Below are 26,706 nucleotides of genomic sequence, written 5' to 3'. Positions count from 1 at the left end.
GTGAGAAACAGACTCTTGTTCTTGTAAGGCTGCATAATATGAACTGTGGATCTGCATGCAGACGCTATTACATCACACTCAGAAGTCCTGCTCTCCTCTTATAAACCGTCAGCGGCCCTCTGAAGGTTAAAATACATCTCCAGCACACACTCCTGTGACTGATTCAGAGACGATTAGAGAGAATCGGGAGAAAAAACTAATTTTGGGACAAGAAGCATTAAGTAAGTCAGCGTTTCCTACATGTTTTCTACATGAGACTTGTACACAGACACACGAAAAGGCTTCGCAGCATCATCGACAGAGACAGCGAGAGAGGAGGGAAGAGCAGCGTTTATCTGAGAAGATCTATAGTTAGAATAACAATGAGCGAGGGACATCTAGCTCAGTTTACACCAGCGCTCCATCTTATGTAAGCAGCTCTCCTCCTGTGAGGTACAAGGTGCATGTACGTTTCAGAAAGTTTGCCTGGTTATACTACAACTGCAAACTAAAATAAATCCAACTCTCTGCAAGAAAGTAAATAAGTGCAATTTCCAAAACAGCAGACTATTAATTGTTCTTTAATATTTACAGTATAGATTTCTACATATTGTACAGAATATTTTTCCTTGCACCTGACTGTTTTATTATAAGTCTATAGATCTTTTCCACACGAGACATTTTGACTTGTGATAGCAAAGAAAGAAAAGCAGTGATATTAATCTTTCTTTGACCAGCAGGGTGCGTCGTGCATCGCTTCTCAAAATACTTTAAATGGAACCGAGCAGCTGTTCATTTTATCAGTCACGATCCTAGCTGTGCTTAATTACAAATGTATTCACAATCTTTTCAAAAAATGACAAAGTGTAGAATAATATTGTTTAAACTCTTCAGCAGCATGGAGAGAGCCTGTACGACATGTTGCCTCGTCAAACACAATAACATTAAAGATGGCTGCTTGACATTTGTCTGCCAGGGTCCTGGTTTACACAGCCTCACTTGCATCATTAAAGTTATTATTAAAACTTAATAATATCTGCCATGTATAAAGATCTACTGCAGTGGTTCTGAACCTGTCCATTATCCAGGTCCCTTACTGCCCCCCATCAAATAAAATGTAGGCTACCCTGGATTTTAATGTTGATTATTATTCTTTTTGTATTATTCTGATTATTATTCTTAGTATTTATTATTTATATTATATTATTGATTATATTAATTTTGTATTTAAATTCTTATATTATTTTTCTTATCATTACTACTATATTATGTTATTATAAAAATTAATTAAAATTAATTAAAATGCTCAAATGTGAAAGTGTCTGGGTGTATTTCTTTTTCATACGTTTCATCATCACAGTTTTTCGTTTATCATTATTGACAGTGACCTCAAAATAGTGCATAAGCAGCTTTAATGACAGCAATAAATAGAAACATTTATTTTTAGTACATGCACATCAGTGAGCCAAGTGAAAACACAACGCTTGCCAGAGGAAAATGAAATATCTGAGGACAGTGCAGCAGTGTAGCCTGCTGGTTGTTTATTCATAGCACTGTGTAATAGTGTGTGTGTACGTGTGTGTGTGTGTGTGTGTGTGTGTGTGTGTGTGTGTGTGTGTGCATGTGTGTGTGTGTGTGTGTGTGTGTGCTATTACCCTGGCTCTCATGCTGCTAGCCTGCATGTCAGAACTCAGTGATTATAACTGCTGTCACAAAAGTAACAATATGTTGAATCAAATCAGTTTTGTTCATAAAACCTCAAATCACAAATTCTCCTTACACAATACTGCACAATGTGTCCTTTCCCAGCAGGAAAGCTCTCCATGTCTTCTCCAATAAGATAATGAAGCTATTATTGGTTTGTTGTGGAGTCTCCATAAACAGACTTCTCTCATCTCAAAATAACTAAAGCCTTTTTTAGTCATTAGAAATGCTCCAGTGACTACTGAAGCTGATCTAAACCACTAACTAACTAACTAACTAATACTCTTCCACCTACTCTTCATTAAGTCATCCTGAAACCCTCAACTCTGGATGTTTTCACCTGTAAAACTGTGCCAGTAAACAGTTTTGAACCTTTATTTTTTTCCAGCGATATCCATAGAGGGTATCATCATCCTCCTGCTTTGCCTCAGCTCGTGATTACGATGCTGCTTGTTGTATGAGGGCAGCCATTCTCACTCATGCGGATGACGACTGTAATTCGGCCAGAAAGAGAAACCGCTGAGTCGGCAAAGTCTGCCTGTCTTGGGAAGGTCAAAGCGTTCCCGTGTCACTGACAAATGAGTTGTATTTCAGGCTGCTGCCTGCCGGCGTTCTGCTCTGTTGTCTTTAAAACAGGAATGGAGAGAGGTGAGGACACACACACATAAACACACACACACACATGGACACATATCCCATATATACCCACATATACTACACACTGCTTCACCCAGACACGCAGGATACTGCAGAGATAGGTTAGTTTAGTTAGGTTTTAATATGCTGAAATCGTTATTGCTCAGTGTTTTGTTTGAATAGCAAAAGAGACTTTTGTTCTCTACATTTGCAAAACATAATATAGTTTTCAGCAGAACAGTGCTTGATATGCATTGATGCTGAACCGCTGATATTATCAGCACTTACTATCATTATTATTATTATTACAATTAATATTAATAATAATAACATTGTTGTTGTTATTATGATATGCAGTCATGTATTATATATATATATAATATATATATATATATATATATATATATATATATATATATATATATATATATATATATATAATGCATTATTATATATATGTAATGCACAGTATATGTATGTCAAGTAATTTAATTTAAATACAAGTCATTTTGTATAATTGTAACTTTAGTTTCATCTTCAAAGGGAGAACTAATGTGCAAATGTAATGGACTGTACAAACTGCATGATTCATGGTGTGCAGGCTGCAGGCTTAAGAGGTTGTGAGATGATTTTAAAATGTTGGTTTTAAAATCTTAGTTGTTCTAGGATAAGAAAGCTTTGGTGTTGATGTTTCCGTTACTTCCTCAACATGTCAAATACGTGAAACAGGTGAGAAAGGAGCTGGATCATAACCAGAACACCACACTGCCTCCTATTGGTCAGACTGGAAACAGAGGGGTAATGTAGTTTTCCTCCATCTGCTGATTCAAGTAGAGTATGAAGTTACTCACGGAGCCACAACAGTATAGCAACCAGTGACGGGCCGTGCATTTCACACCTAGGCCTCCAGTGATGTCCTACGTGAATTATTCCCCCTCTTAACACCATCATTATGACGCCATGGCTCTAGAAACTATACATTTAGACAGAAACGCAGTATAACCGGGCGTTGCATCACCTTATATATTCAGATTTTGGATTTGATCACCATCATGCAATGGCATACTGCAGGATATTTAATTCAGTCACACAAACATCACACATGTGCTTAAAAAGTTGTTTACATTTTAACCACAACTTTTCAGACTTACCTGATCAGTCCAACATAAGTGTGTGTGTGTGTGTGTGTGTGTGTGTGTGTGTGTGTGTGTGTGTGTGTGTGTGTGTGTGTGTGTTAAGTTCAACAGTGCTCCTATTTTGTTGCAGAGGAGGAAATTGGAGCCACTCATGGCACATATTTGTCATCTGTTCTGAAGAGAGCGCAGCGAGGACAGGAACTGTCTATGCAGCATCCATAATGTATGAATCCACACTGGTCTATGCAGCGGGACACACTTTGAAATGTCTTAAGAGTGAAACTTTAAACAGTTTCTGTCTCCAATCTCACCTCAAAGTGCTCCACGACAGTCAAAGATAGAGCATATAAGAAGCTTTAAGATGTTGGGATTGTATTTGTTATTGCAGCAGCGTAAAGGTGTGTGCTGTATGTACAGGCCTCGGCCACCAGAGGGTGTCGCTTCCTATATCTTCTCTCTGTTTTGTTTTGGGGTTGTTGTTTTTTTATTGTATTTTTATTTTTTATGTATTATTATTATTGCTTTTTGAAAGTGCTATATAAATAAAGTTTATTTAAATATAAAATTATTATTATTATTATTATTATTATTATTATTATTATTATTACAAAGATAAATATATATATGGCAGACAAGACTTAAGGTAAAAAATACAATATGTTGTCCTATTTTATTTTCATGTTTTATTTTATATTTTTGTAGTGAAATTGAAAACCATATTCACAACATGTTACAAAATATCAACAAGGAATTAAACTTCAACTACACCTACATCAAAAATAAGATGTATAAATAAAGATTTTACCAAGATAAAAAAGTATCCATTATCAGTAGATACATACATTTACAAAACGCTTTGCTGTTGTCGAGCCAAGACACACTCGTGCACGTGACGCACACTTGTAAACATTTTAATACTTCCTCCTGGCAACTGTTTCGAAGTCGTCTAGTAAGGGATGTTATGGTGTCAGGATTAGTGTCACAGCTGCTGCAGCTTGATGAGATAAATACACACACACACACACACACACACACACACACACACACACGCACAACGCACAAACAACTTTATTATTGTCTACAGTATGTATATAACCGCACAGGCCACCAGCAGAGGGCACAGCAAGCTTTCCTGAGCTTTCTTATGCAAGACTTCTCCTGAGACTGTCCTCCAGTCACGTCCACATGCAGCTGGTGTAAAAGAGCCTGTTACTCATAAACATCTTTGGAAAAACTGACCACTCTGAGACTTAAAGTAACTGCTGTAATAAAACTTACACGCATTGAGTTGCTGACTGAAACAAAATAAACGCTCCCTGAATGTATTCTATTGTTATATTCCTGTCCACGAGGAAGTGTTTGACACCAATATGAAGTAAAATGTTCCATCTCGGTGAGCCAGCTGCTTCCTTCCCTCTTGCCCGCTTGGAGCTGCTGACCTGCAGCTCGAAAGAGGATGTGATTTAATCACATTACTGCTTGATCAGCCCTGCCTGAGTCACGGTCCTTGACTCCTTGCCTCTAAATGAATCACAGATCCACTAAGTCACAGACAATTTGTTTGACACTGTAATTAAATCAGATGCTTAAATCTGATCCAGTAAAGCAACAGGTTACGTCCACGCCCTCCCCCAGGCAGTACCACCATGTTGCAGAATAACCGTCAGGATGTTCAGGGATTTAATGTGCAATACAGGGGTGGTTGTATGAGAGATACTGGACTGTACTTCCCTCTCTTCAGTGTGCTCTCACGTGTGATTTATGTTAGAACATGAGAATAAAGTGTCACTAAAGTATGTGTTACAATGATGCACTTCTTCGTGATCATATCATCATCATCTATCTTTACAAACTCTTCCTCATACTCCGTAATGTGAACCTTTGCACATTCCTCTTGCACAATACTTCGACTTCTAAAAGCTCCACCTTTAATTCAGATACACTGTACATGGCTGAATACAATATACTTATTGTATTTTCTTTTTTGTATATTTATATTTCTATATTTGCTTTTATTTTACATTTTAATTTCTCTTACTGTGTTTATGTACCATTACACATCAAAGCCAATTCCAATTAAGTGATTTCTCTGTATTGTGGCTGCTACAGCTTTCAAAAACCTGTTACAGACACTGAAATCTCTCGCTTCCTGCCCCTCCGACTCTTCCTTTTAATGGAAGAGAAGTTGGTTTGTGGAGCTAATAGAAGTCTTGTGGTTTCCTTCAGTTTCAGGTCGCATGATTCCATGGAACTGCATCACACTCATAAAAACCCATGACATGCCTCACAGCCCTGCTCAACCTCTTCTCTCCTGGCCTTTAACTCACTGAAACACCGGTGGTTGAATATCGGGAAGCAGGGTGTGTGTGTGTGTGTGTGGGTGTGTGTGCGTGGGTGTTAGTGTGAGAAGTGTGCTTGTTGTGTATGTGCTAAATTGCGCAAGGATTATCGCATGACTCGTGGTTCACCTAAGTACAGGCCTACAGGCTTTTGTCAAGGGAGGAAATAAGATAAAAAGAGGGAACATTCTTTATGAATGAATATCCCTTCTTTTAAAGTCCCCCCCCCCCCCCCCCATACCCTTAAGGACAGAAGGCTGCTTAATTGACCAAATCATGGAAACTTAAAACTATTAATCATATTTTAAACCCAGACTGAACCCATGATAAAAGGACTGATGTAACTATCTAATTTTAGACCATGACACAACAGAAAAACAAACAAAAAACCAAAATGTTGTAATAAAACAAAAACAGACTTGTACTGTGTGCAACATTAAAGCAACATGGGATTGTATTCAGATATATGAGTGTAGGCAGATTTAAAAATACTGATCGTAGCCATCAACAAAGCAAGATCTTTCATGTTCTTCTTTGACTAAAAGTACCAAACACTAAGTGCTGATCCTGACTGCTGTGTTTGCTGGTGGGTAAAGTGACTCTCAGGGGTGCTTCATGGGCTCTAGAGGCCCTTATTATAAAACAAGGTGCTTAATTTCAACATGATTTAATTTGGGAGAAATACTCCCCCATCATGGTGAAGAAAACAGATGTTACTGTGTCGGTACAGTTACACTTGCTTTGGACACCATTTGTGAGAAAAGGTGCACAGAACAAATATACAGCTTATAAAAGGCTTATTTTCTCAACCAGCTTCTTACTTGTAGAAATGGAGTTTTATCTGAAGACTTTCTACCTTTTGAGTTTCAGTTATATTTGTTTTTTTGTCTTTGCTTTTCTCACTGATTAGCATTGAGCTGCAGGACCGGGCTGGATAAGTGCTGTCATACACTTCCACATGTTCAGTTGAGCAACATTTGAATCAATAAGTCAAGATACACTGACACTGTCAGTCAAATGTAATCAAACCTCACCGACACTATCTTGATGAAACAGATTAGTTGACTTTTTGAACGTTAAACTCTTGATGAAAATGTAGAGGGTCACAAGGTTTAAGGCAAACAAGAATTATGATTATGTTTTTATTTGAATAAGTCCTCACTTTGGCAATACACACCTCTAGGGCGTGATCTTAACTCAAATGATGCAAGATTTAAGACAGGTACTTAATTATAATCTATAGTCTGGTAAAATGTTACACAATGCCAACATTAATCCTAAAAGTAATAGTACAGAATACATGTGTGTTTTAAGAAAATACTACAAAAGGAGTGTTACTAAAATAATAAAGCCCAGTAATTTACTTGAGTAAATTCACAGCACTGTAAATGTAAAATGTAAAAGTAACTAGAGCTCATGGATTCCCTTCCAGAGAGGTTAATAGGTGCCCCTTCATTAATCTGGAGCATCACTCACACGGGTCTATTTTCTTGTACTCTATTTCCAACGCTGTAAACTGGAGGCGGAGCCTGCGTCCAATTTAGGTGTGGATTTAGTGACGTCGCGCGAGCCAGCGCCCCTGCTCACCACACAAGTTGGAACACGCGCTCGCGGCTGCTCACCCACCGAGAAGAAGCTCCAAGCGGCAGTTGAAACATGGCGTTGAACGGTAGAGCTGTCACCAGTCAACAGAGGGCAACAACAACCGCTGTCACGGCCGTATCGTTTCTCTGAAAGTCAGCTACGGATTACCTGCTGACCGCTGAAAGCTAACCGGAACACATTTATCCGCAATTCATCCTTTTCTGCCACTTCTGGGTATTCAACGTTACAGTCAGAGTTTAGATACGTTTACCTACAATTTAACCACAAAATGAAAGTCGACCTATTTAGCTAACCAACGTTCATGTACTCGGTGGGCGCTAGCTAGCTATCGATCCTGTGAAGCCTTCATCTATTTGGGTTAACTCCGTGTGCACTCAGCTAGCCTGTCTATAATAACAAGACATGATTCAGTGAACTGTTGCCGTTTATATGCTCAGGTCCTGTCAGTTTAAACTCACACGAGCGTCATATGCCAAGTGTGTGTATATATATATTATTATTTTTACAAAAGCGTTAGCCAAATAGCGGTGAGAAAATGTCAGACAACCAGAGCTGGAACTCGTCCGGTTCCGAGGAAGATGCAGAGCCCAGAGATGAGTCTGGACATCTTGTTGGTATCGTCGACCTGAGCGGAGTCCTCAGTAAGGTAAGTCACGTTCCTGGCTAACGTTTAACTGAATTTCGTTATGTCAATCAATGTCACTGCCAAGACCTGAGGGCAAAACTGTAAGGCAGGTGTCTGTCTGCATATCAGGGTTAAATGAGGTGATTTGGAAATGGCTTATGACCAATCCCAGCATGTCTATTTTGAGGGTTAGGGTTATCCAGAACCCTTCACCATCCGTCAACATTTCCACGTTGCTGCTCAGGAATAATCCCAATTGAAGCAAAGGGAAAACCCCCCCATTGCAAGTGAACAGCGGGGTATTTATTGCAGCAGCTAGCTTACATTAGCTCATAGATCCCTCTAAAAATAGATGAATTTACTGTGGATGGAAAGGTCTGCAGCTCATTCCAGGTTTATATATGCGACATTGCACACCTGTATATTAATGTTAAAACTACTGTGCAGTAGTTCTACATAAGTATCTGGTGATCACAGCTCGCTGTGGCAATGTTTTCACAATGATGTCACTACTATAAATAATAAGCACAGCTATTATTTTTGCCTAAAAAATAAGACATTAGTTTTCCCTATCGAAAAGAGTAAAACGCCTTTGTGCTGATCTTGTGATTAGTTGACTGAAGGGTTCATTATTAAGGCTAAAGCAAGCCTGCTGCATATTCCTATACCATGTCTACTATGATAACAATGTGGATACATCGAATTGTGTAAGTGTTATGTAAATATTGCTTTGACAACAGTATGCAAGGTACAGTAAAACCTGCTTGGGTGCTGGTACAAGTAAAAGAGAAGTAAATGACACTACACTATTGTTGATCTGTTCTGTTTTTTTTTTTGGTAAACAGACAGTTAAGTCTCCTGCTAGACTACATCTTGGTAACCTATTTGGCCATATGCTTATGCTACACTTGTGACTTTGTTTTGGCCAAATTGACCACAGTCGTAATGAGTTAAGCTGCTCGTGAGCTAATGTGGTATTAATGTCACTGTACACTGGTTGGCTCTAAACGGATTGCATGCTGACCCGCTAACCAAGCATATTTAGAGATTAAGCACATCTCCTTCCAGAAAAGCTCACCTTTTTAATCATACTAAGCCCTATACACGTCACACACCTTGTGAGGATTAATGAGTCCATCAAATCCCATGTGTCATAACTCTTCCCTGAAGTGTAAACATACATTTTGTATTAGTAATGTACACTGAGTTACCAGGTAAATACAAATTGCTCTCCACTTTAACAATCCAATCCAACAGTCTTTTAATAAAGACTTTGTGCAACTGTGTTGTTGATTTAAACTGAGCTTTTGTTGTATTACACTGAATTGTATTGTAAGGTGTTAAATGTTTTTTATAGGCGAACAATATGAGCTGCACATCTTTCAATAAAACAAAACCACAAGGTGCAGCCTCTAAACCATTTGAATCAATATACAAAGAACCAAAGTAGTTTCAAGGAAGGTGTTATATGTTACAAAGGTATATTCTATTTCATTGGAGAGGTGTTTTTATTTTTCATGTCCCTTGATAAAAGTGCTTTTATTTTTCAGTGGACAAATTACATCCATGGTTGGCAGGACCGCTGGGTGGTTTTGAAAAACAACACACTGAGCTACTACAAGTCCCAGGATGAGACCGAGTATGGCTGCCGGGGTTCCCTCTGTCTCAGCAAAGCTGTTATTACTGTGAGTACAATTTGAGTTTCTTTACTACAAAGCCTCATGCTTCCCTTCTGACGTAAGTTCTGTGTTCTTCAATGCAGCTTTTCGTTTGCGCAATGTTGGCCCTTTCAAAATGTCTTACAAGAATGTACGCTTTCATTTGTGTTGAAAGTTACATTTTCTCAGAAAGAGAGGAACCATTACTTCCGCTACTCGGCCACCAACCAGTGAAAGGCACTCATCCACTGCTATTCAAGACCTGAGAGGAAACTCTGTGGATGTTTATTTAAATTGCAAATGTAGCCACAAACTATCCGAGTGTTTCACTTCACCTACAGCTTCAGCAGATTTCCCGTACTATGTGTTGCTCTAGTTTGACCTCCCATTCAGAAAAAGCCAGGCGGTGTGGTGTTCAGGAATTTTGGTAGCATGCCTTTGATAACCACAGTGGATATAATGCACAACAAATGTTTCAGCATTGTCGCTTATGAATGGAATAGAAGTGACTGACAGATGAGCCAAATTAAAAGAGACACATATCTGTGGAGTCTCTTGACCTTCTCCTTAGATTGGTTGACTAGCTGTAATACGGAGGAGCTAATCTCTGTCATTTGACTCAAGTATTGTGCTATTCAAAGTGGACAGTGCTTTGTAAAGCTTTTAATAATCAGGTCAGCAATTTGGGGAAATAAAATTTTAATAATTACAAATCAAAGAATAAAACCATCAGCTGATGAACTCACTAGTTAATCTGTCCTGATTGTCAGGCCTGCACAAACTATTCCATCTGCCTACATGACGCTTGGGCAGTTATTGTTGTTGCTAACAAAGTGATAAAAATGTAGATTAAGATTAGTGGAAGAACTGTGCAATCAATTTACTTTGTCTGTGTTGGACAGAAAGATTATCTAACGCACCACTGCATAACGTTTACAGAATGTCAGCTTCGGCCACACCTTTTTACACGTTACATGCGTTGTTTGAATCTCAAGCTCTGCAAAGAGTTTCAATGACTCTTGTGAAAATGTGTATGTGAAAGTATATTTTCCAGTTTCCATTTCATTAACGCAAGGCGAGGATTTTCTAACGTTGTGATATGTTACCGCCCAAATCAATTCGAATGAAATAAGCGGATCACATCTGGAGCACACGGATAGAAATCTAAAGAGAAAAGTACTTTTTTTTTACTGTTTTTGCTTCCATGGGCGTTCTTCCCTCTTCCCTCTTTTCTTCCTGAGCCTCTCACATAGTTTTTGAGAAGTTTATATGATACATTAGATGAGATTCAGATGTTTGGCATCCACCATATGTTTCTGTTAAATTCATGAAGGAATGGCTGGCTCTTTCCTGGATCCATGTGCGGGCCTAAGGCTTGACTCACTGTTGACAATTCTAATCAGATGAGGAACTTTAGCCTTGAGTTTCTCAAACTTGTACTTCAACTTCAGGTGGTAACCTATTTTTGCAAAAGAAAACTCCTGATTATGTCTGCTTGAGGGTGACTGGCCTGTCTGGTGACTGCCCTAGTTTTAAAACAACATTCTATGTGGTAACGCTTTACTGAGAACTTCATCATGAGACTAGTGATGCTGTGTCGCTGCATAGGACAGACCAAGAAAGTGGAGCTGTGATAGCAGTAGCTTACAATACGTTGAAGCAGAGACTCTCATGCCGATCAGACATTTAATAATATCCTCTCTCAGAGATTCAAAAAGAGGCTGACACACTCTGCTAAGCACAGAGAAAATACATCTGAATGTGTCAACAGTGTTTAAAGCTGGAAGTTCACATTGTCTCATCATGTTTCAGTGGAGCCCAGGTCGGTCATTTACTGAAGCTCCGTTTGTGCGTCTCTTCAAACGGCAACAAGGGAAAATGAATGAGTTGCTGTTCCCAGGCAGTGTAATGTAGGCTTTTCTATTAACTGTATTTGTTCAGCTTCATCCATTCCCAGCTTATGTAAATATTAACCTCCATGTGATGCTCTACTCTAGTCAGTTCTCATTCCAATGGAAATATGCCTCAAAAGTCTGGGGCGTCAATAACGAAGAGTTATAGCTGGTGGTGGTCATGCACACAGTTATTGCCTTTTTTTGAACAGAATGTTTTTTTCCATTTTGGCCAGTATTTCTCTTTGTCCCCTCACACACATTAACTCTGACACAAATGTTCCATGGAACAGTATGTTCTCAGATACAGGACATTTTTGATGGGTCCAGGTACAAAATGAGTTACGAGTAAGCTACCATCACATCTTTTCTGACAACTTTTGAGTGAGGCTAAAAATGGTTTGCACTCAAAGTCTGCTTCCATATCTTTGCATGCATCAGTGTGGTATAGAGCATCTTTACATCTACACCACACTAAATGTTTACTTTGTCAACTGTGTTGCTTGCGGTTTTAATTTAGCCCAGTGGTGGGAACTCTGCTCAAAGGCTGTTGATAGCATGGGTATTAAAAAGCATTAGAATTCTGAATAAAAAAACCTCCTAACTTAGCATCATACTGTAGGCATTAGGGCTGCAACTAATTATTATTTCCATTATTATTTCCTCCATTCATTATTTGTTTGAAATGTAAAAACATGTTATAATTTGGTGCCGTTAAAATGTGTTCTGTCTAACCAACAGTCCAAAACCAAAAAGGTATGCAATCAACTATAATGTATATGAAACAAAAAGCATTAAAGTGTACATGCAGTAGGTAAATGCATTTAGTTGAGAGGGAAGTATCTGGTTTAGGCTGCACTGTGACAAATTTACAGATTTCAGTTGGGAAACTTAAGTTGAGAAAACTGGGTAGACCTGTAAGAGAAGGTGTGATGCATGTATTGCAAAACAACCACAACAAGTGCTCACAAGCATTTCTCAAAAGAGAAATTGACACCTCTAAAAACCCAACATTGGGATAGACTGCAGCTCGTTGCTAGTGGCCCACTATTCTCTCCGGTTATGTGTTTTTATGGTCTGTCGTGTGTCAGATTCAGTGGATGGTTTCCATCATAACCAACACGAGCATTGTTGGTAGGTGGAACACGCAATAAATTAGCCACAAAAGCGGAAAATGTAATTATATAGATATACACTTTAAACTACTGCCTCAAACTTCAACAGACTGGAAATATCTGTTTGACACCATCTCAACTGAAAGGGAGGTTTAATTGCAGAGCTGCTGGGTTGGATTGCATTATACACTGTTCATTTCAGTGTGTCTACCACCTGTTGCTGCACAATAGTCTAGGTAGGTCATAAGCGCCCTCTTTGTGGTCATAGCCACCTTCATTACTGGGGAACTTGATAACACTAAATTGGATACCATTCAGTGTCACGACCAACATATCTGGTTTGCACAGAGACCTAATGTTACGGACACGTAGCATTAACGCGAGACAGGTTTTAACAGTAAATGACCAATTAAGTAAATAAAAGTTATCCAGCAAGTCAACATTATCCTGCACTGGATTAAATGGCAACGCAAACAAACTCCCTTTGAAATACAGTTGTTGCATCGGCTAATGTTAACCATTTATCTCCCCATGTTCTCTACAAAGTAAACCATCAAACTCTGCGTTGTCTTGGATATAGACTATCTTGTCGTGCTATTACAAGTTGTAGGTGCATATGATTGTAAGGTTGCCTGTTGGTTCACATGTGCCTCCACAACACCGTACCTTCAAAGGCTACTCACCACCATGGACATTTTTAGATTGATGGTCAGTTAATAAGAACACGCTGGCCTACTTTCACTGGTATTTGTGAGCCGTGCAGACTGAATCTGTAGTAGTTTGGTGCTGGATTGTTTTGAGTTCTTCAAGGCAGTTGCACTGGATGCAATGATTCGGGAAACAAAAAACAAAGGAGTTTAAATAGGTCTTTATGAATGGTGGTCAGGCGCGTGGTGGAAATTGCAAAGTGTCTTCAGCCAGGAAATAAGACTCTTCCTCTTAGCATGTGACTTCCTCAACATTGGAGCTCATGAGGAGGGTCAATAACAGTGCGTGTGTGTGTGTGTGTGTGTGTGTGTGTGTGTGTTATCCTTGTTTATTTAACCTTCCCTTTCCTCTTTCATTCTGACCACTTGGTGAGTTAGTGTTTCCTGCACTAGGGCCGTTGGATCCCTTTTTGATGTCCATAGTCTACAGAAAGTAGAGTACAATAATTATGAAAGATTATGTAATAAAAATCTCAAGCTTTTTTTAAGGGGAGCTCCCATCCTTTCACTTCTGGAGACAGTGACTACAAACACGTACACCAGCTCCAGTTGAAAGGGAGAGGACAGAATGGCCGTCTTTTTGAGTAGTGCGCTTGTGTTTGAAGAAAAGCGAGGCAGAATAAAGCTGTTTTGTTTTATCTTGCCATTCATATTACCTGCTACGCTGTGGTACATGGGGTGGGGGAAAGGTAAATATTTTTCCAGTTAAATAATTTCATTAAAAAAAGAATTCTCCTTCCTGTCTTGTTCTCCCCCTAACATGCTCCCTCATAAGATCATACAGTTAAACTATCCAAAACAAACAAAACACAATAATATGGGTCACTAGAATCAAATACTTTGATACTGATGATCTGAATGTGTGATAGAATTATGGTTGAGCTACAGCTGGACCCCACAAAAAGGGACGCAGTTGACAGGCATCAGAAATAGTTGCTGGCAGAGGCTCACACATTCCCCTCACTTAACAGGAGATAAACTGCTCAGTTATGTGTCTGCTCTGGTATCATAATGGGCAGGACTTACATTTGTATCACCTGCACTGGGAAGTGGTTATTGTAGTTTAAAAAAAAATCATTGTTAAGTAAAATTGTGGCACACAGCCTTTATGGAACAATAAAGACACACTGCCTTGTTATTCCTTTTAACCCACCAAAATAATCTAAATATTGATTTGTCCTGGGATTTAAAGTGCTTTGCTGCAAGCGCATCTAAAATATCCATCCGTCCGTTTCTTTATACCTGCTTGTCTGGCTTGTTGGAAGGTACTCGAGTATACACTGGGCAACAGAAATTCTCCAGCTTTTGTGTTTCTCTGGTTAATCAACCTACACACAGATTCACAAGTAGACAGAAAGGCAAACCGAAAGCTCCATACAGTTTTGTCTGCTTGCCTTTCACATGGGGGCCCAGGCTGAGATCAGCACGTCATGTCATCTTGTAATGTGCAAGGCTGCTAAAATGACCTTCCTGTGATGGATTATTGTTTACCGTAGCCTTGGATCCCAGAATCCGTCTCCGTCCCAGTGCAGGCTTTCCTTCCTCCACTGTGCTTTTCCAGTCAATATACCCATGACCCCCCCCGAAGTCCAGAGGTGATGAAGAGGAACACGTTTTCCCACTTTCCTAGCAATCAAATGACAAAACCCCATCTATCAACCAAACATTTGCAAATTGCGTGAAGTAACACTCCAGCCTCATTTCACATGGTTTTAGTGTAGTAAACATTGTTCTTTTTTTATTTTCCCTTTTGCCTGTATAGATTTAAATCCTTTCCCATTTTTACATTTGTGTTAAAAAAAAAAAAAATGAGCAGAGAAAATGTTTGTCGGGTTTAAGAGAGAAGGAGGCTGTTGAGCTTGTCTGCTTATCTTTTGTCTTCCTTTATAACAAATGGGACGTTAAGGATGCGTCCCACTTGTTTCCTTCCTCGCTTGTGCTTCTTCCTCTTCTCTGTTTCTCTGTCACTGCTGTTGCTCTCATGCAAATGCCGCTGGTAACTTTCAAATGAGCATCTGGTTTGGCGAGCTTTCAGCGTTCGGCCTCATATTGTGCATTATTGACACGGAGCATCTGGTCTTGGCCTCAGTGCCGCCCAGGTGTCGGGCAACACAGCCAAGTCACACTCCTCCGATGAAACCTCTTTAAAGACACCATAGTGGGCCATTTATTACTCTGCCAACTCACTGAAGTAATACAATCTTCAGTAATGGTTTGGGCTCAGGCTGTCTCTGGGCGATATTAGATTGCAAGCTTGCAATAGTTAATCATCAAATGTGCCTGTTTTTATTATAGCTTGCCTCAGTGTATATAACATTAAGTACTTGGTAGACGGGGTTAATCAATAAAGTACAATTATATTATTTAATCTCACAATACCAGATTGATTCACTAACCTATAGAATGAATAAATGCATTAATTAAACAAACACTGCAGTTGTTAATCACTAAATATTTCTCTCTGAAAGTGCTTATCGGTGAAATGCATGCAAATATTGCAGACTCTTGGCCCTCCATGGACTTATTGTGCATTACATGTACACTGAAAGCGGCATCCCAGATGTGTTTACTGTATTGTGGCCGACACAGGAATGCAGATGTCTCTTCTCTGAAGTGTTTTTCTCTTCTGCTTAGAGTTTAACTGCAGTATCAGGCATTCCTGCTCACTCAGTCTTTTCCAGTTCTTTGTCCTTCTCAAGCTGTGTCCTCAGCTCCGCTCGAGCGAGCCAGACTCTCACTCATATATCTGCCTGTTCTTTCCCCGTGGTTAGACCTTGAGAATGATTTAGCATTGGGACTCACTGTAGAGGTGTCCTTTCAGAAGGCCTGATGCATTTGGTAAATACCATTGCCGTCACCAGCACTCCCTCCACCTCTGCCCTCCCTCAACTCACAAACATCCACACGTATAGTCCCTGTTTGCTGAACATGCCAACGCAGATGTTTCACAGCGCTGACGGTACACTGGAGGGCAATTAAGAATGTGCTCCATTCGGCAAGTTCTCTTAAAAGGCCAGTTATCTGCCACTTCTCCTCCTATGGGACTGGATGCCTCTGGTACACTCATGGGGCACACTCTTCTTTGTCTTCTATCTCTGAGATGTATACATCGGCCTACATTGAGGACATTTTACTCCCATCTCTGTGACTGTGGATTGCCATGCTTCCTGTTGTTAAAGCAGCACAGGAGAGAGATAAGCAGTTTGCTATTTCAGTTGTCATTGTAATAGCTATTTACATGGATGGCCACCTCTCACGAATGCCTTTCTTCGCTCTTGCTGAGCAGGAAAGAGATTTGCGTTTCTTCTTTGCTATGAAGAGAACATGACAGCAAGCGTGTAAATGTGTGACAGCATTATCACCGATATCATGCCAGCTGGGTTCCCATAACTGGCCTAATTTCCCAGAATCCTCCAGTATCTCTGATTCGATCAGATGTCGAGAGAGGATTTGATAATAATGATGTATATAGAAAGGATCAACAGCGGTGTGTTTGCAATGCACACTGACAAATCTAACTTTATGTCCCCTGTCGTTTATTTCTTTTTTAGCCTCATGAGTTTGACGAGTGCCGGCTGGACATAAGTGTAAACGACAGTGTGTGGTACCTAAGATCACAAGACCCAGAGCACAGACACCAGTGGATTGACTCCATCGAGCTGCACAGGGTAAGTCACGCACACTGTAACACAGCATAAAACAAACTGCTGCTATCAAAATAAAACAAATCCTTGTCACATTTGCAACACATAAGTATCATAATACAAGGTTGGATTTGTGATTGTGTGTGTTTTTTATTGTACGCGTGTGTGTGTGTGTGTTTCTATCAGAGTATCAGAGAGGGGAGGAGAGAGAGAGGAGGAATCCAGGGAACAATATTCATCTCTCCACCACTGGTGCGTTTGTTGGCAAGTCTGCAGGACTTACTGAGCGCTTCACTCATCTTTAGCACAGAGTAGTAGCAAGTGTCTGTTTTATTTAGTCCATAAGAGATTTTTTGCAAAAGCATATATGCTGTGTGAATAGTTGTATCCTAGATGGTTCACTGTTGGTGCATGACTCATGTAAAGGCTTTTAACAGAGGGCACAGGTCGCTGAAGGTTATCTTAACCTTGGACTAACATTTGGTTCGGGATTAGGATAATCCCTTTTCATACAGACGTTCAACACACGGCTAACTCTGAAAAGGCTTCTAAGACTTGCTGAGAAAGCTGTGTGACTCACACTGTCAACAGAATAACCCTGTTAATGACTTTCTGGGGACAACCCAGTTGAGACCATAGTCGGGCTTCCTTGCTTTGTTGTTTCCCTTTTTAATATCAGTACAATGTGAATTTACACAGGGCTGAAATACAAGTTTAACCTTTTTAAGTGCTAAGAGCAAATGTAGCACCAATTGTGTTCAGTCAGTGTGAAGGTCAAAGGAAGCGGGTTGCAATCCCTACTGTTGACTGCTGGAAGACAATGGAGGCAGAGACGACCTTCAAACCGTTTGATTATATACACGCAGCACTCAACCATCAAATATGTAAATGATGTCTTGCATTGCTGATGAAAAGAATCCGATGTGACATCTGGTAGTCAGGTGTTTATGGTGTTTATTATTCATCCTGGCCTGAGGGGAAAGAGAACAACGATTGCAGAAAATTAAGAAAGTTTTTGAAACTGATTTGTTTATTTTGAAAGTCCAGGGTGAAGCAATAGCTGTCTGACATGGATGAGGAGAAGGCAGCGACCACACCTTCAGCCTGTCTGCTAAAATACACGCTTGCTCACTTGTTGTCTTTAGTTTGGGAAATCCCCCCCTGTTCCCTCCTCACTCACTCATCCCAGCACCGAGCTAACGTGACTCATGCATACACACACACACCATCCCACCCACAATGAGTCACCACTAAAACCTCTTCTTCTTAGAAGGCCCTGCTTCCCTCTCGAACCCACACTACTCAGAGCACTCAGCAGCCCTGCGTCTCCAAGGAGACACAACACACTACAGACAATACTTCCCTCTTTCAGTTAGAGACCGTAAAACATCTTAAAACAACCCTTGTTTCTAGGATACTATCTCTCGTTTAAATGTAAACTGTGCTTGTTGTTTTTTAAATGTGCAGTGACAGCCATGTGACACACGTTACTGTAAGGTCATCTTCTATTGCAATTGTATTGTTTTATCTTTATCACTAAAAAGAAACTTAGTGACTTAGAAACTTTCTGCTCAGGGCAGCTTTTTATCAGCACCAGGCTTCGTCTCCTGTTGTCCAAAGTCAGTAGTGTGAGTGCACTTAAATCACCTGATACATAAACACACCGGCCACTCATTAGATTACTCTTGTTTTTGTGGCTGGTGAATGATGCAAATCTGCTAGCCAACTTGCAAAATAAGCATCATTTTCCAGCATTTGGCTGGTAAATGATGCTTATTGTACCCTGCATACAGTTGAAATCGTTGACAGGAGATCCATGAGCTGATAAATGTTACGTTTACTCTTTATTTTGTAATTATTTGATATCAAATAGTCTAGATGCAACAAAACCTCTGCCTGCTTGGATTTCTTTCTTTTTTTTTCTCATCAAACCGTTTAAGCCGCCCTCATGTAAACGGGTAGATAGTGCAATCTGTGCTGATAAAGTCAGGGGGGCAGCAGTTTGCTGGTTAAAGGGCAAGCATCGCAGCACTGACTGAAATCCATGTGAACACAGACAGAGTTAATTCTTGCTGTTGACCGAAAGTTACCCCAGGCTCCTACAAATGCCAGTCACGTGCATTGACATTTCATGCCCCCTGGTGGTCAACATTGGAATTGTATCTTCAAGGGAAACTGATCTCGTTTCTACTTTCCGTGCCATTGAACCTTTCCTCTCTGATGTCATCGGCCATCTATGTTGAAGGCCTGTGTTATGTAAGAGGAGAGGGGAGCCGGGCATGTTTACAGTTGAATATTTCAGTGGTGTTGCCATGGTCACTGAATCTGTGTCATGTTTTGCTTGTCAAAATGTTTCATTACAACATTAAGGATATTATCAGGGCTTGTGCTTGTGTGTGTACATCCTTGGATGTAATACAAGTCATTTATAAAAAATAAAAAATGGTAATTCTTCATTTACATCAACTTACTGTATGTTGTCCTTCAAAGGTTTTAATTAAACATTGATTTGATGTGTAAAGCCCCAAATATTTGGGACATGACGATGAGATCAGAGGGATTACTTAAATCAGTTTAAGGATTAGTTGTAGTTGACCTTTTGTTTTGTGTCGCAGGGTTTGTGTAATAAGTCACTGCTTAGTAGTTTAAATGAATAATTATAACGTACATTATTAAATGAAGCTACTTTGTGACGACATCACTAACTTGTCTCCGTGTCTGTTTTCCCCCCAACACCTGTCGCTTTCTCCACAGGCTGATTCTGGATATGGCTCAGAGTCCAGTCTGCGGAGACACGGCTCCATGCTGTCTCTCACGTCAGCCACCAGCGGCTTCTCCGCCACCTCCACCTCCTCCTTCAAGGCGAGTTTACTCTGCTTGAGGTCATTGGCTTCAGTTTTGTATCTGCACACACACACACACACACACACACACACGAGGACTTTTCTGGGATATTTAGACAAAAAAACACAAGCTGTTAATTTTGTCAGCAACTAGACTGACCGTACTGGACTGAATTTAATTGTGATCCATGAACAGAAGCCTAACCTCTCTGTTGCTTTATTGTTTCTTTAGAAGGGTCACAGCCTGAAAGAGAAGCTGGCAGAGATGGAGACCTTCAGAGATATCTTGTGCAGGCAGGTGGACACGCTTCAGAAATACTTTGATGGCTGTTCAAACGCCGTGTCTAAGGATGAGCTGCAGAGGGATAAAAGTGAGTCCCACAGACGCCTTCTTTTGAACCACTTACTCTATAGGGGAGGCCATTTTTGTGATTTCTTTAGATTAGAAGTGACTATTATTTTATTGTGATATGACCACTTTCCTGCAACTTTTCAATAAACATTCCAGGTTTATTTTGGAGCTGAAACGATTGTCATTTCATTGATTAGTCGATCAGTTCTTTAAGTCAAAATACCAAACATGTTTAATCTTCTCAAACATGAGGATAAGTGGTAAACTAATATTAAACTAAATGTGTTTTCTTTTGATAAAACTCCAAATGCAAGAAATTACAATAAAGTATTTTTCACTACTTTATGGTTATAGACAAAAACAATGAATTGATCATCTGAGAAAATAACCAATAGATATCAGAAAATGAAAATAATTGTTAGTTGAAGCCTTTATTTTGTCACGTAGCTGTTGCATTTGGTTAATTCCGAATGTGTGGACATAATCAAACGGTACAGTGTGACACACAAGCATGTTGAAGGAGGTTCAATTGAATTAATTAAAGTCAAATTGTGGAACTCTGGGAACCAAAAAGGAGAACGGATTACAAAAATATGGCTAATTTGTTTCTTATGTCTAAGAGAATCTTTGGATTACATGTATTCCATGCATAGTCTTTTATGAAATGTGTGTTGTGACTCAGACAGCAGTTATTCAACAAACTCCCTCACCCCATCTTGGCTGGTTGAACATTTGCTCACGGCAGCCTGCACTGACCACAGTGAATGAAGCCCTGCTTTTGTTCCTCTCACCTCCCTCTCTCGCTCTCTCTCTCTCTCGCTCTCTCGCTCTCTCTCTCTCTGTCTCTCTCGCTCTCTCGTCTCTCTCGCTCTCTCTGTCTCTCTCTCTCGTCTCTCTCTCTCTCTCTCTGCTCTCTCTCTCTCTCTCTCTCTCTCGCTCTCTCTCTCTCTCTCTCTCTCTCTCTCTCTCTCTCTCTCTCTCTCTCTCTCTCTCTCTCTCTCTCTCTCTCTCTCTCTCTCTCTCTCTCTCTCTCTCTCTCTCTCTCTCTCTCTCTCTCTCCATTCTAAAGATGAAACCAGACCATTGTCATGTTGTCCAGCAGAGTCCTGTCAGTCTGATGGTGCACTGTGCTGTAGTTTAAGTTGTGAATGGGCCACAGGGCGCTTCCCTGCCCGAGAACGCTGGTTGACTTTCAGCGAGGTCGGGTGTAACTACCTTTTTGGTGCCTTCTAGTGTTTTCCTTTCTTCTCTGAAACTGTATTTTGAAACATTTTTTTCAGTCGTGGAGGATGATGAAGATGACTTCCCTAACACCCGGACTGATGAAGAGCTGCAGCACAACAACAACAACGGTAGCAAAGAAAAATGTGAGTAATTCTTAAAGTAATCTTCTTTAACCTTAAATATTCATGAAGTTTAAAGTTTAGAAAACAGCATTATGTATGTACAGACAGTAAGAAGATGATGTATTTAAGTATGTTTAAGTCTGCAAGAGACGCCCACTGACGTACACATAATGGAGAATATCACATTAGGAAGTGACCACTCTATCAAGTAGCACTTGTTTTAGTCCCGTGCTCCTCTTGTGTGCAGTGTTCCAGTCCTTGAGTCCCAAGGGAATCAATGGAATAGACTTTAAGGGCGAGGCCATCACATTCAAGGCCACCACAGCCGGGATCTTGGCCACTCTGTCCCACTGTATCGACCTCATGGTGAAGAGAGAAGACAGCTGGCAGAAGAGGCTGGATAAGGTGTGTAACGTTTGGACCCAATTACCCATGGTTCTTAGCGTCTACCTGTTTGAAAGAAAGCCTGTATTACATACATTTCTATTGTCGTATACAAGCGGTTATCGGCAACAACAAGATACAGGAGAGAAAGTTACTGTCGGATTTAAAGGAACAATAAGACTGACGGTAGCATTTAGAATGGGGGCTGCAGTCCCTGCCAGGTTTGACGGTCACACGGGTTGCCAGGTTGAGGACAATGCTGTCAGAAACGCTAATATTTCAATTGAGCATGTATCCTTAATCTCTGACATATGGTAATGTTATGATTTATTACTGCAAATATACAACATGTTGTTCCATTAATGATTTTGTATTTGTGTGTGCAGGAGATGGAGAAGCGGCGAAGGATAGAGGAGGGCTATAAATCAGCCCTCAATGAGTTGAAGATAAAGTCTCACTTCGGAGGTCCAGATTATGAGGTGAAGTGTGACACCTCATCGAGCAGCTGCGAGACTTTTGGGTTGTGTCAGAACTTATTGGAGTAACGTTCCCCTCTCCCCTTTACTGGCAGGAGGGTCCAAACAGCCTCATTAACGAGGACGAGTTTTTCGATGCCGTTGAAGCTGCTCTCGACAGACAGGACAAAATAGAAGAGCAGGTATGCAAAAGATCGGATACAGCAGTTACTTAAAGAATGATCACCGCTAAAGGGAGGAGATCATTTGAAGGTAATGTGAAATAAAATATGTGCTTGTTTGTATCCAGTGTCACACTGAGAAGTCGAGGCTACAGAGGTCCAGCCCAGTCCCCCCTGGAGACGTCTATTCCAGCCCCGGCACACACAGATTCTCTGCCAAGGTAAACAAACATTTTACTCCTACTTCCATCATTCCACCTCCATTTCTTCATGTTCCTTCTCTCACACTTCTTTCATCTTAACATCTCACGTCCTGTTCTTCTACATTCTTCATTTTTTTTGTTTTGTCCATCATCCCACTCGGTTCTCATCTTTCCTGTAGCCTCATAGTCAGTCCTCCCCCGCTCTGATAGTCAGCCGTCCTCATGATGTGCACAGATTCAGCGCAGAGGTAACTCACTGTCCAGGCTCAGCCGGCCTCCCTCCCGCTGTGGTTCACCTGTCTGGACTAAACACAATCATGTTTAAGCCCCAGTAACTGCGTACGCTTAAAGGAACTCACTTGTAGCAGCATGAAATATGAGCTCCCATTATACACGTGTGAGATAATAATTGTTAATGTTTAAACACAATGTGCTCCCTCTCTCTCTCGTGTGACGTATCGGCCTGCTTTGTGTCGCCCAGTGGTCATTTCTCCACCTGATGTTATGTTAATTTTAGTTCCCAGAAACTAGACTGTATACAGATGCAGCTTCTAAGGCCTTTTCAAGTTGTCGTTACATAATCGATCTCACATCCTCCTTCTGTGCCTGGCCTTGTGTTATAGGTGGAGGAGATGGTGCACAGTCACATGACCTACTCCCTGCAGGACGTTGGTGGAGACGCCAACTGGCAGCTGGTTGTAGAAGAGGGAGAAATGAAGGTACGAGGAGGATTTTTAAAACTGTTATGAAATACTTTTGTTCTTAAAATGACATTTATCTGCAACGTACTATCGGACCAAAGTGTTTTCTTCAACCCAAATCAAAGCCTACTACATGTATACACATGAGACAATGTGACTGTGTCGTGTGTGCAGGTGTACAGGAGAGAGGTGGAAGAGAATGGGATTGTCTTGGACCCGCTGAAGGCCACACATTCAGTAAAGGGGGTGACTGGTCACGAGGTCTGCCACTACTTTTGGGACACGGCGTACCGCAACGACTGGGAGAGTAAGTCCTTCAGCTCTATATCGCTGCCAGTTTAAAACTATTTCTTAGAATAAAAACAACTTCATTGTAATAATCCCACGTTCTCCGCCTCTTTTAGCCACCTATCGAAAACTTCAACCTTGTGGAGACATTGTCGGAGAACGCAGCGATTGTTTATCAAACGCACAAGGTAAGAGCGGCGAGATGACAAACTAAATAGAAATGGGATGTTTGTGTTTCTCGTCTGTTGCATCTGAAATGATAAAAAAAATGATGATGATCTCTGTTTCAGCGCGTGTGGCCTGCATCTCAGAGGGACGTGCTGTACGTGTCTGCCATGAGGAAGATCTTGGCCAACAATGAGAATGACCCAGACACCTGGCTGGTCTGCAACTTCTCTGTGGATCATGACGACGCTCAGGTGAGCCACCAAGTCCACTCGGATGCAGTTTAGGTTCCAGACGCCATGCGATGCATTTATTTGAGATTCTGAATGATAATCATTTCTGTCTCCCCTGTCGTCGTCCCACAGCCATCCAGCAAGTGTGTCCGTGCAAAAATCAACATCGGCATAATCTGTCAGACCCTGGTCAGCCCACCAGAGGGCGATAAGGAGATCAGCAGAGACAACATCCTGTGTAAAATCACCTACGTCGCCAACGGTGCGTATCATCAGTGGAGGTTAATGATCAGGGTTTCTGCAGGAGTCCATTTACTAAAGTCTTAAATATTTTCTCTGGCCTCTCTTTTATATGTTTAACCGTCCACTGCAGTGCCTATTATTATTATTATTATTATTATTATTATTATTATTATTATTATTATTATGATGATAATAATTATGATGTTTGGTCGCTCGTGTCTGTGTGCAGTGAATCCAGGGGGCTGGGCTCCTGCCTCCGTGCTCAGGGCCGTGGCGAAGAGGGAGTACCCCAAGTTCCTCAAGCGCTTCACCTCCTACGTCCAGGAGAAAACTGCTGGCAAACCCATCTTATTCTGAGGTGCACAGGTAAACACAGGAGCTTACTTATCCAGGTGGATGTCTTCACCGGTCCTCTCATACCTTACCAAGAAATGCTAATATGAATCCTCTATCTTTCCAGTGCGGAGACAAAAGGACAGAACAGCATATGAGGCTTGGAGGACCCAGTATCTTCAGACTGACTGCTGCTCTGCCGCCGTCACCAGACGAGTTCCTTTTAAGCCGTTTTCTCCCTCGCAGCTCTTAGCGACAAGTTACTTCCAGTAGGGGACGAAGGGTCACAGTGCTGCCCTCTGGTGGCTGCATTCAAACCCCTGTGAGACGAGCCCTTGACCTCCGAGAGATATTTATGTAAAAGAATATTCTTGAGTTAAAACCTGGCAGTGATCTCATAATAATTCCTCATTTCGAGAGAAACGACTGCTTGTTTTCTCCCCTTCTCTGTGATTTAACTGATAAAATACTTAGTTGCTGTTTATTCAAAAGGAGATTCTTGTGAGTGTCAGTAGAGGGCGCTGTTCGTCTCTGGAGATGAATGCACCCAGCAGGGCCCGGCATCTTTCATGCTCGTGTAGAAGGCTGCCTCGACTTGTCTTTTTTTCTTACAGATATATTAATATATAAATGTATGTATGTTCTATAAGAAGATTGTAAAGAGAAACAGATATTTGCTAATAGAATGAAATATTTTATTGCCATTTATAGCTCCTATTTTGTGTTGATTGATTTCATAGTTAGTCATTTCCCAGCTTTCTTTCTAAGCTGCTAACTTTTGCTAGTAAGACGTCACTGATTACGTCCAGAGGGCTGTCATCTACCCATGAGCCCGACGATATAAGACTTAACCTCTTCGACTCGGTCCCTCTCATGAAAACACTCGCTGGTGCCGATGGGGGGACGAGCGGAGAGGAGTTTGTCATATATTTAATGTACAAAACAGAGTTCATGTACATTGTTTGCTCGGCTTTATATTTGTGTTATTGTAAAAGGTTAGTGTTATACAGCACATGTCTTTGAATGTTTAATAAGTTTGTAAATAGTGTCGCTAACATTTCTCTGAAGGTCGGATAGTTTCCGTGACTTGAGTGGAGCCCAAATGCCTTAGTGTGAAGAGAATCTAGCTTCAGGTGCTGCGAGCGCACATATGGAATCACTAGTGAAGTGCCTCGTGGCTGAGTTCCCCCTGTAATCATCTCCTCCAGGAGTCAATTTAAATATATTAACTGAATGAACCAGTTGACAATTAATTTGGGTTTTCCCCACAGAGGGCTTGCAGGATATTTTTACAAGTTGTAATATTATGAAGACTTGAGATGCATTTCATCAACACTGAGTCACATGTGCCGGCAGTACAAGCTCTGAAAGTCCAGAGTTTAAGAACCTGATTTTATAGGAAATAATTACTTCCAATTCCTTTTTATTAGTCTGTATTTGCTCATCCTGTTTACATTCAAGCATTTCAGTAAACAGTGAAGCGGTAACTCTGGACTTACAGTTGACACAGGCTGATATGGAACATCATAAAACATGTTTTTGTTGCTTTAATAAATAAAGTAAAGCATCAGTAACTACATGAATACATTTTTGGTACCTTTTCCACCAGTGGACAGCACAAAATGTTTTTGTTCTTGGGTTGAATCTATGATGGATTTGTAGCTTTAGTTTCAGTCTCCACTTGAACCTTACAGCAGAATGAAGTGGGTGAGAGTGAAGCCATATGATACTCGGCCTCTCGGCTAAGTGGAGAGCAAGGCTGAAGCTCTGACACCTAAAGCAGACATTTCTAATTCGAGTTCAAACCTGAATGTAATTAGAAATACATTTGTAAATAATTTGTTCATACTAATGCTGTGGGATCAACTTACATATGTACTGTGACAGCGTTGCACTTCTGCCCTGTTTAAAAAGTGAAATAAATAAGTTTATCCTCCA

At 40.7% G+C, this 26,706-nt stretch overlaps 1 protein-coding gene across 3 annotated transcripts; it reads left to right on the top strand.

Annotated features, from left to right (window-relative positions):
* The first annotated feature begins 7,369 nt into the window (after nucleotides 1-7,369).
* LOC115016397 (collagen type IV alpha-3-binding protein-like) lies at nucleotides 7,370-26,706 on the top strand. Of its 3 annotated transcripts, XM_029444109.1 has the most exons (17): nucleotides 7,370-8,045; nucleotides 9,575-9,709; nucleotides 16,948-17,064; nucleotides 19,795-19,902; nucleotides 20,116-20,254; nucleotides 21,516-21,602; nucleotides 21,829-21,986; nucleotides 22,352-22,444; nucleotides 22,537-22,623; nucleotides 22,731-22,823; nucleotides 23,429-23,524; nucleotides 23,681-23,816; nucleotides 23,915-23,982; nucleotides 24,085-24,213; nucleotides 24,325-24,454; nucleotides 24,665-24,801; nucleotides 24,896-26,706. In XM_029444109.1, exons 1-16 carry the CDS (start codon nucleotides 7,935-7,937, stop codon nucleotides 24,790-24,792), a joined length of 1,815 nt encoding a protein of 604 aa, XP_029299969.1. In that variant the 5' UTR covers nucleotides 7,370-7,934; the 3' UTR covers nucleotides 24,793-24,801; nucleotides 24,896-26,706. The 3 variants fall into 3 exon arrangements, 1 of the variants encoding a protein (XP_029299969.1); XR_003833165.1 differs by lacking the exons at nucleotides 24,665-24,801; nucleotides 24,896-26,706 and adding an exon at nucleotides 17,227-17,292 and having other exon boundaries at nucleotides 7,371-8,045; nucleotides 23,681-23,813; nucleotides 23,911-23,982; XR_003833166.1 differs by lacking the exons at nucleotides 24,665-24,801; nucleotides 24,896-26,706 and having other exon boundaries at nucleotides 7,371-8,045; nucleotides 23,681-23,813; nucleotides 23,911-23,982.

The sequence above is a fragment of the Cottoperca gobio genome, chromosome 12, assembly GCF_900634415.1.
Source record: "Cottoperca gobio chromosome 12, fCotGob3.1, whole genome shotgun sequence".
NCBI classification, from domain to species: Eukaryota; Metazoa; Chordata; class Actinopteri; order Perciformes; family Bovichtidae; genus Cottoperca; species Cottoperca gobio.
The sequence above is the reverse complement of the archived record's forward strand: the minus strand, read 5'-3'. Positions and strand labels throughout refer to the sequence as shown.

Excerpts from the sequence above, each read along its gene's own strand:
- LOC115016397 (XM_029444109.1), top strand. The coding sequence starts at position 7,935 with ATGTCAGACAACCAGAGCTGGAACTCGTCCGGTTCCGAGGAAGATGCA. Across the intron at positions 20,255-21,515 it reads TGAGCTGCAGAGGGATAAAA|TCGTGGAGGATGATGAAGAT; the intron begins GTGAGTCCCACA and ends CATTTTTTTCAG. Across the intron at positions 23,983-24,084 it reads TTGTTTATCAAACGCACAAG|CGCGTGTGGCCTGCATCTCA; the intron begins GTAAGAGCGGCG and ends TCTCTGTTTCAG.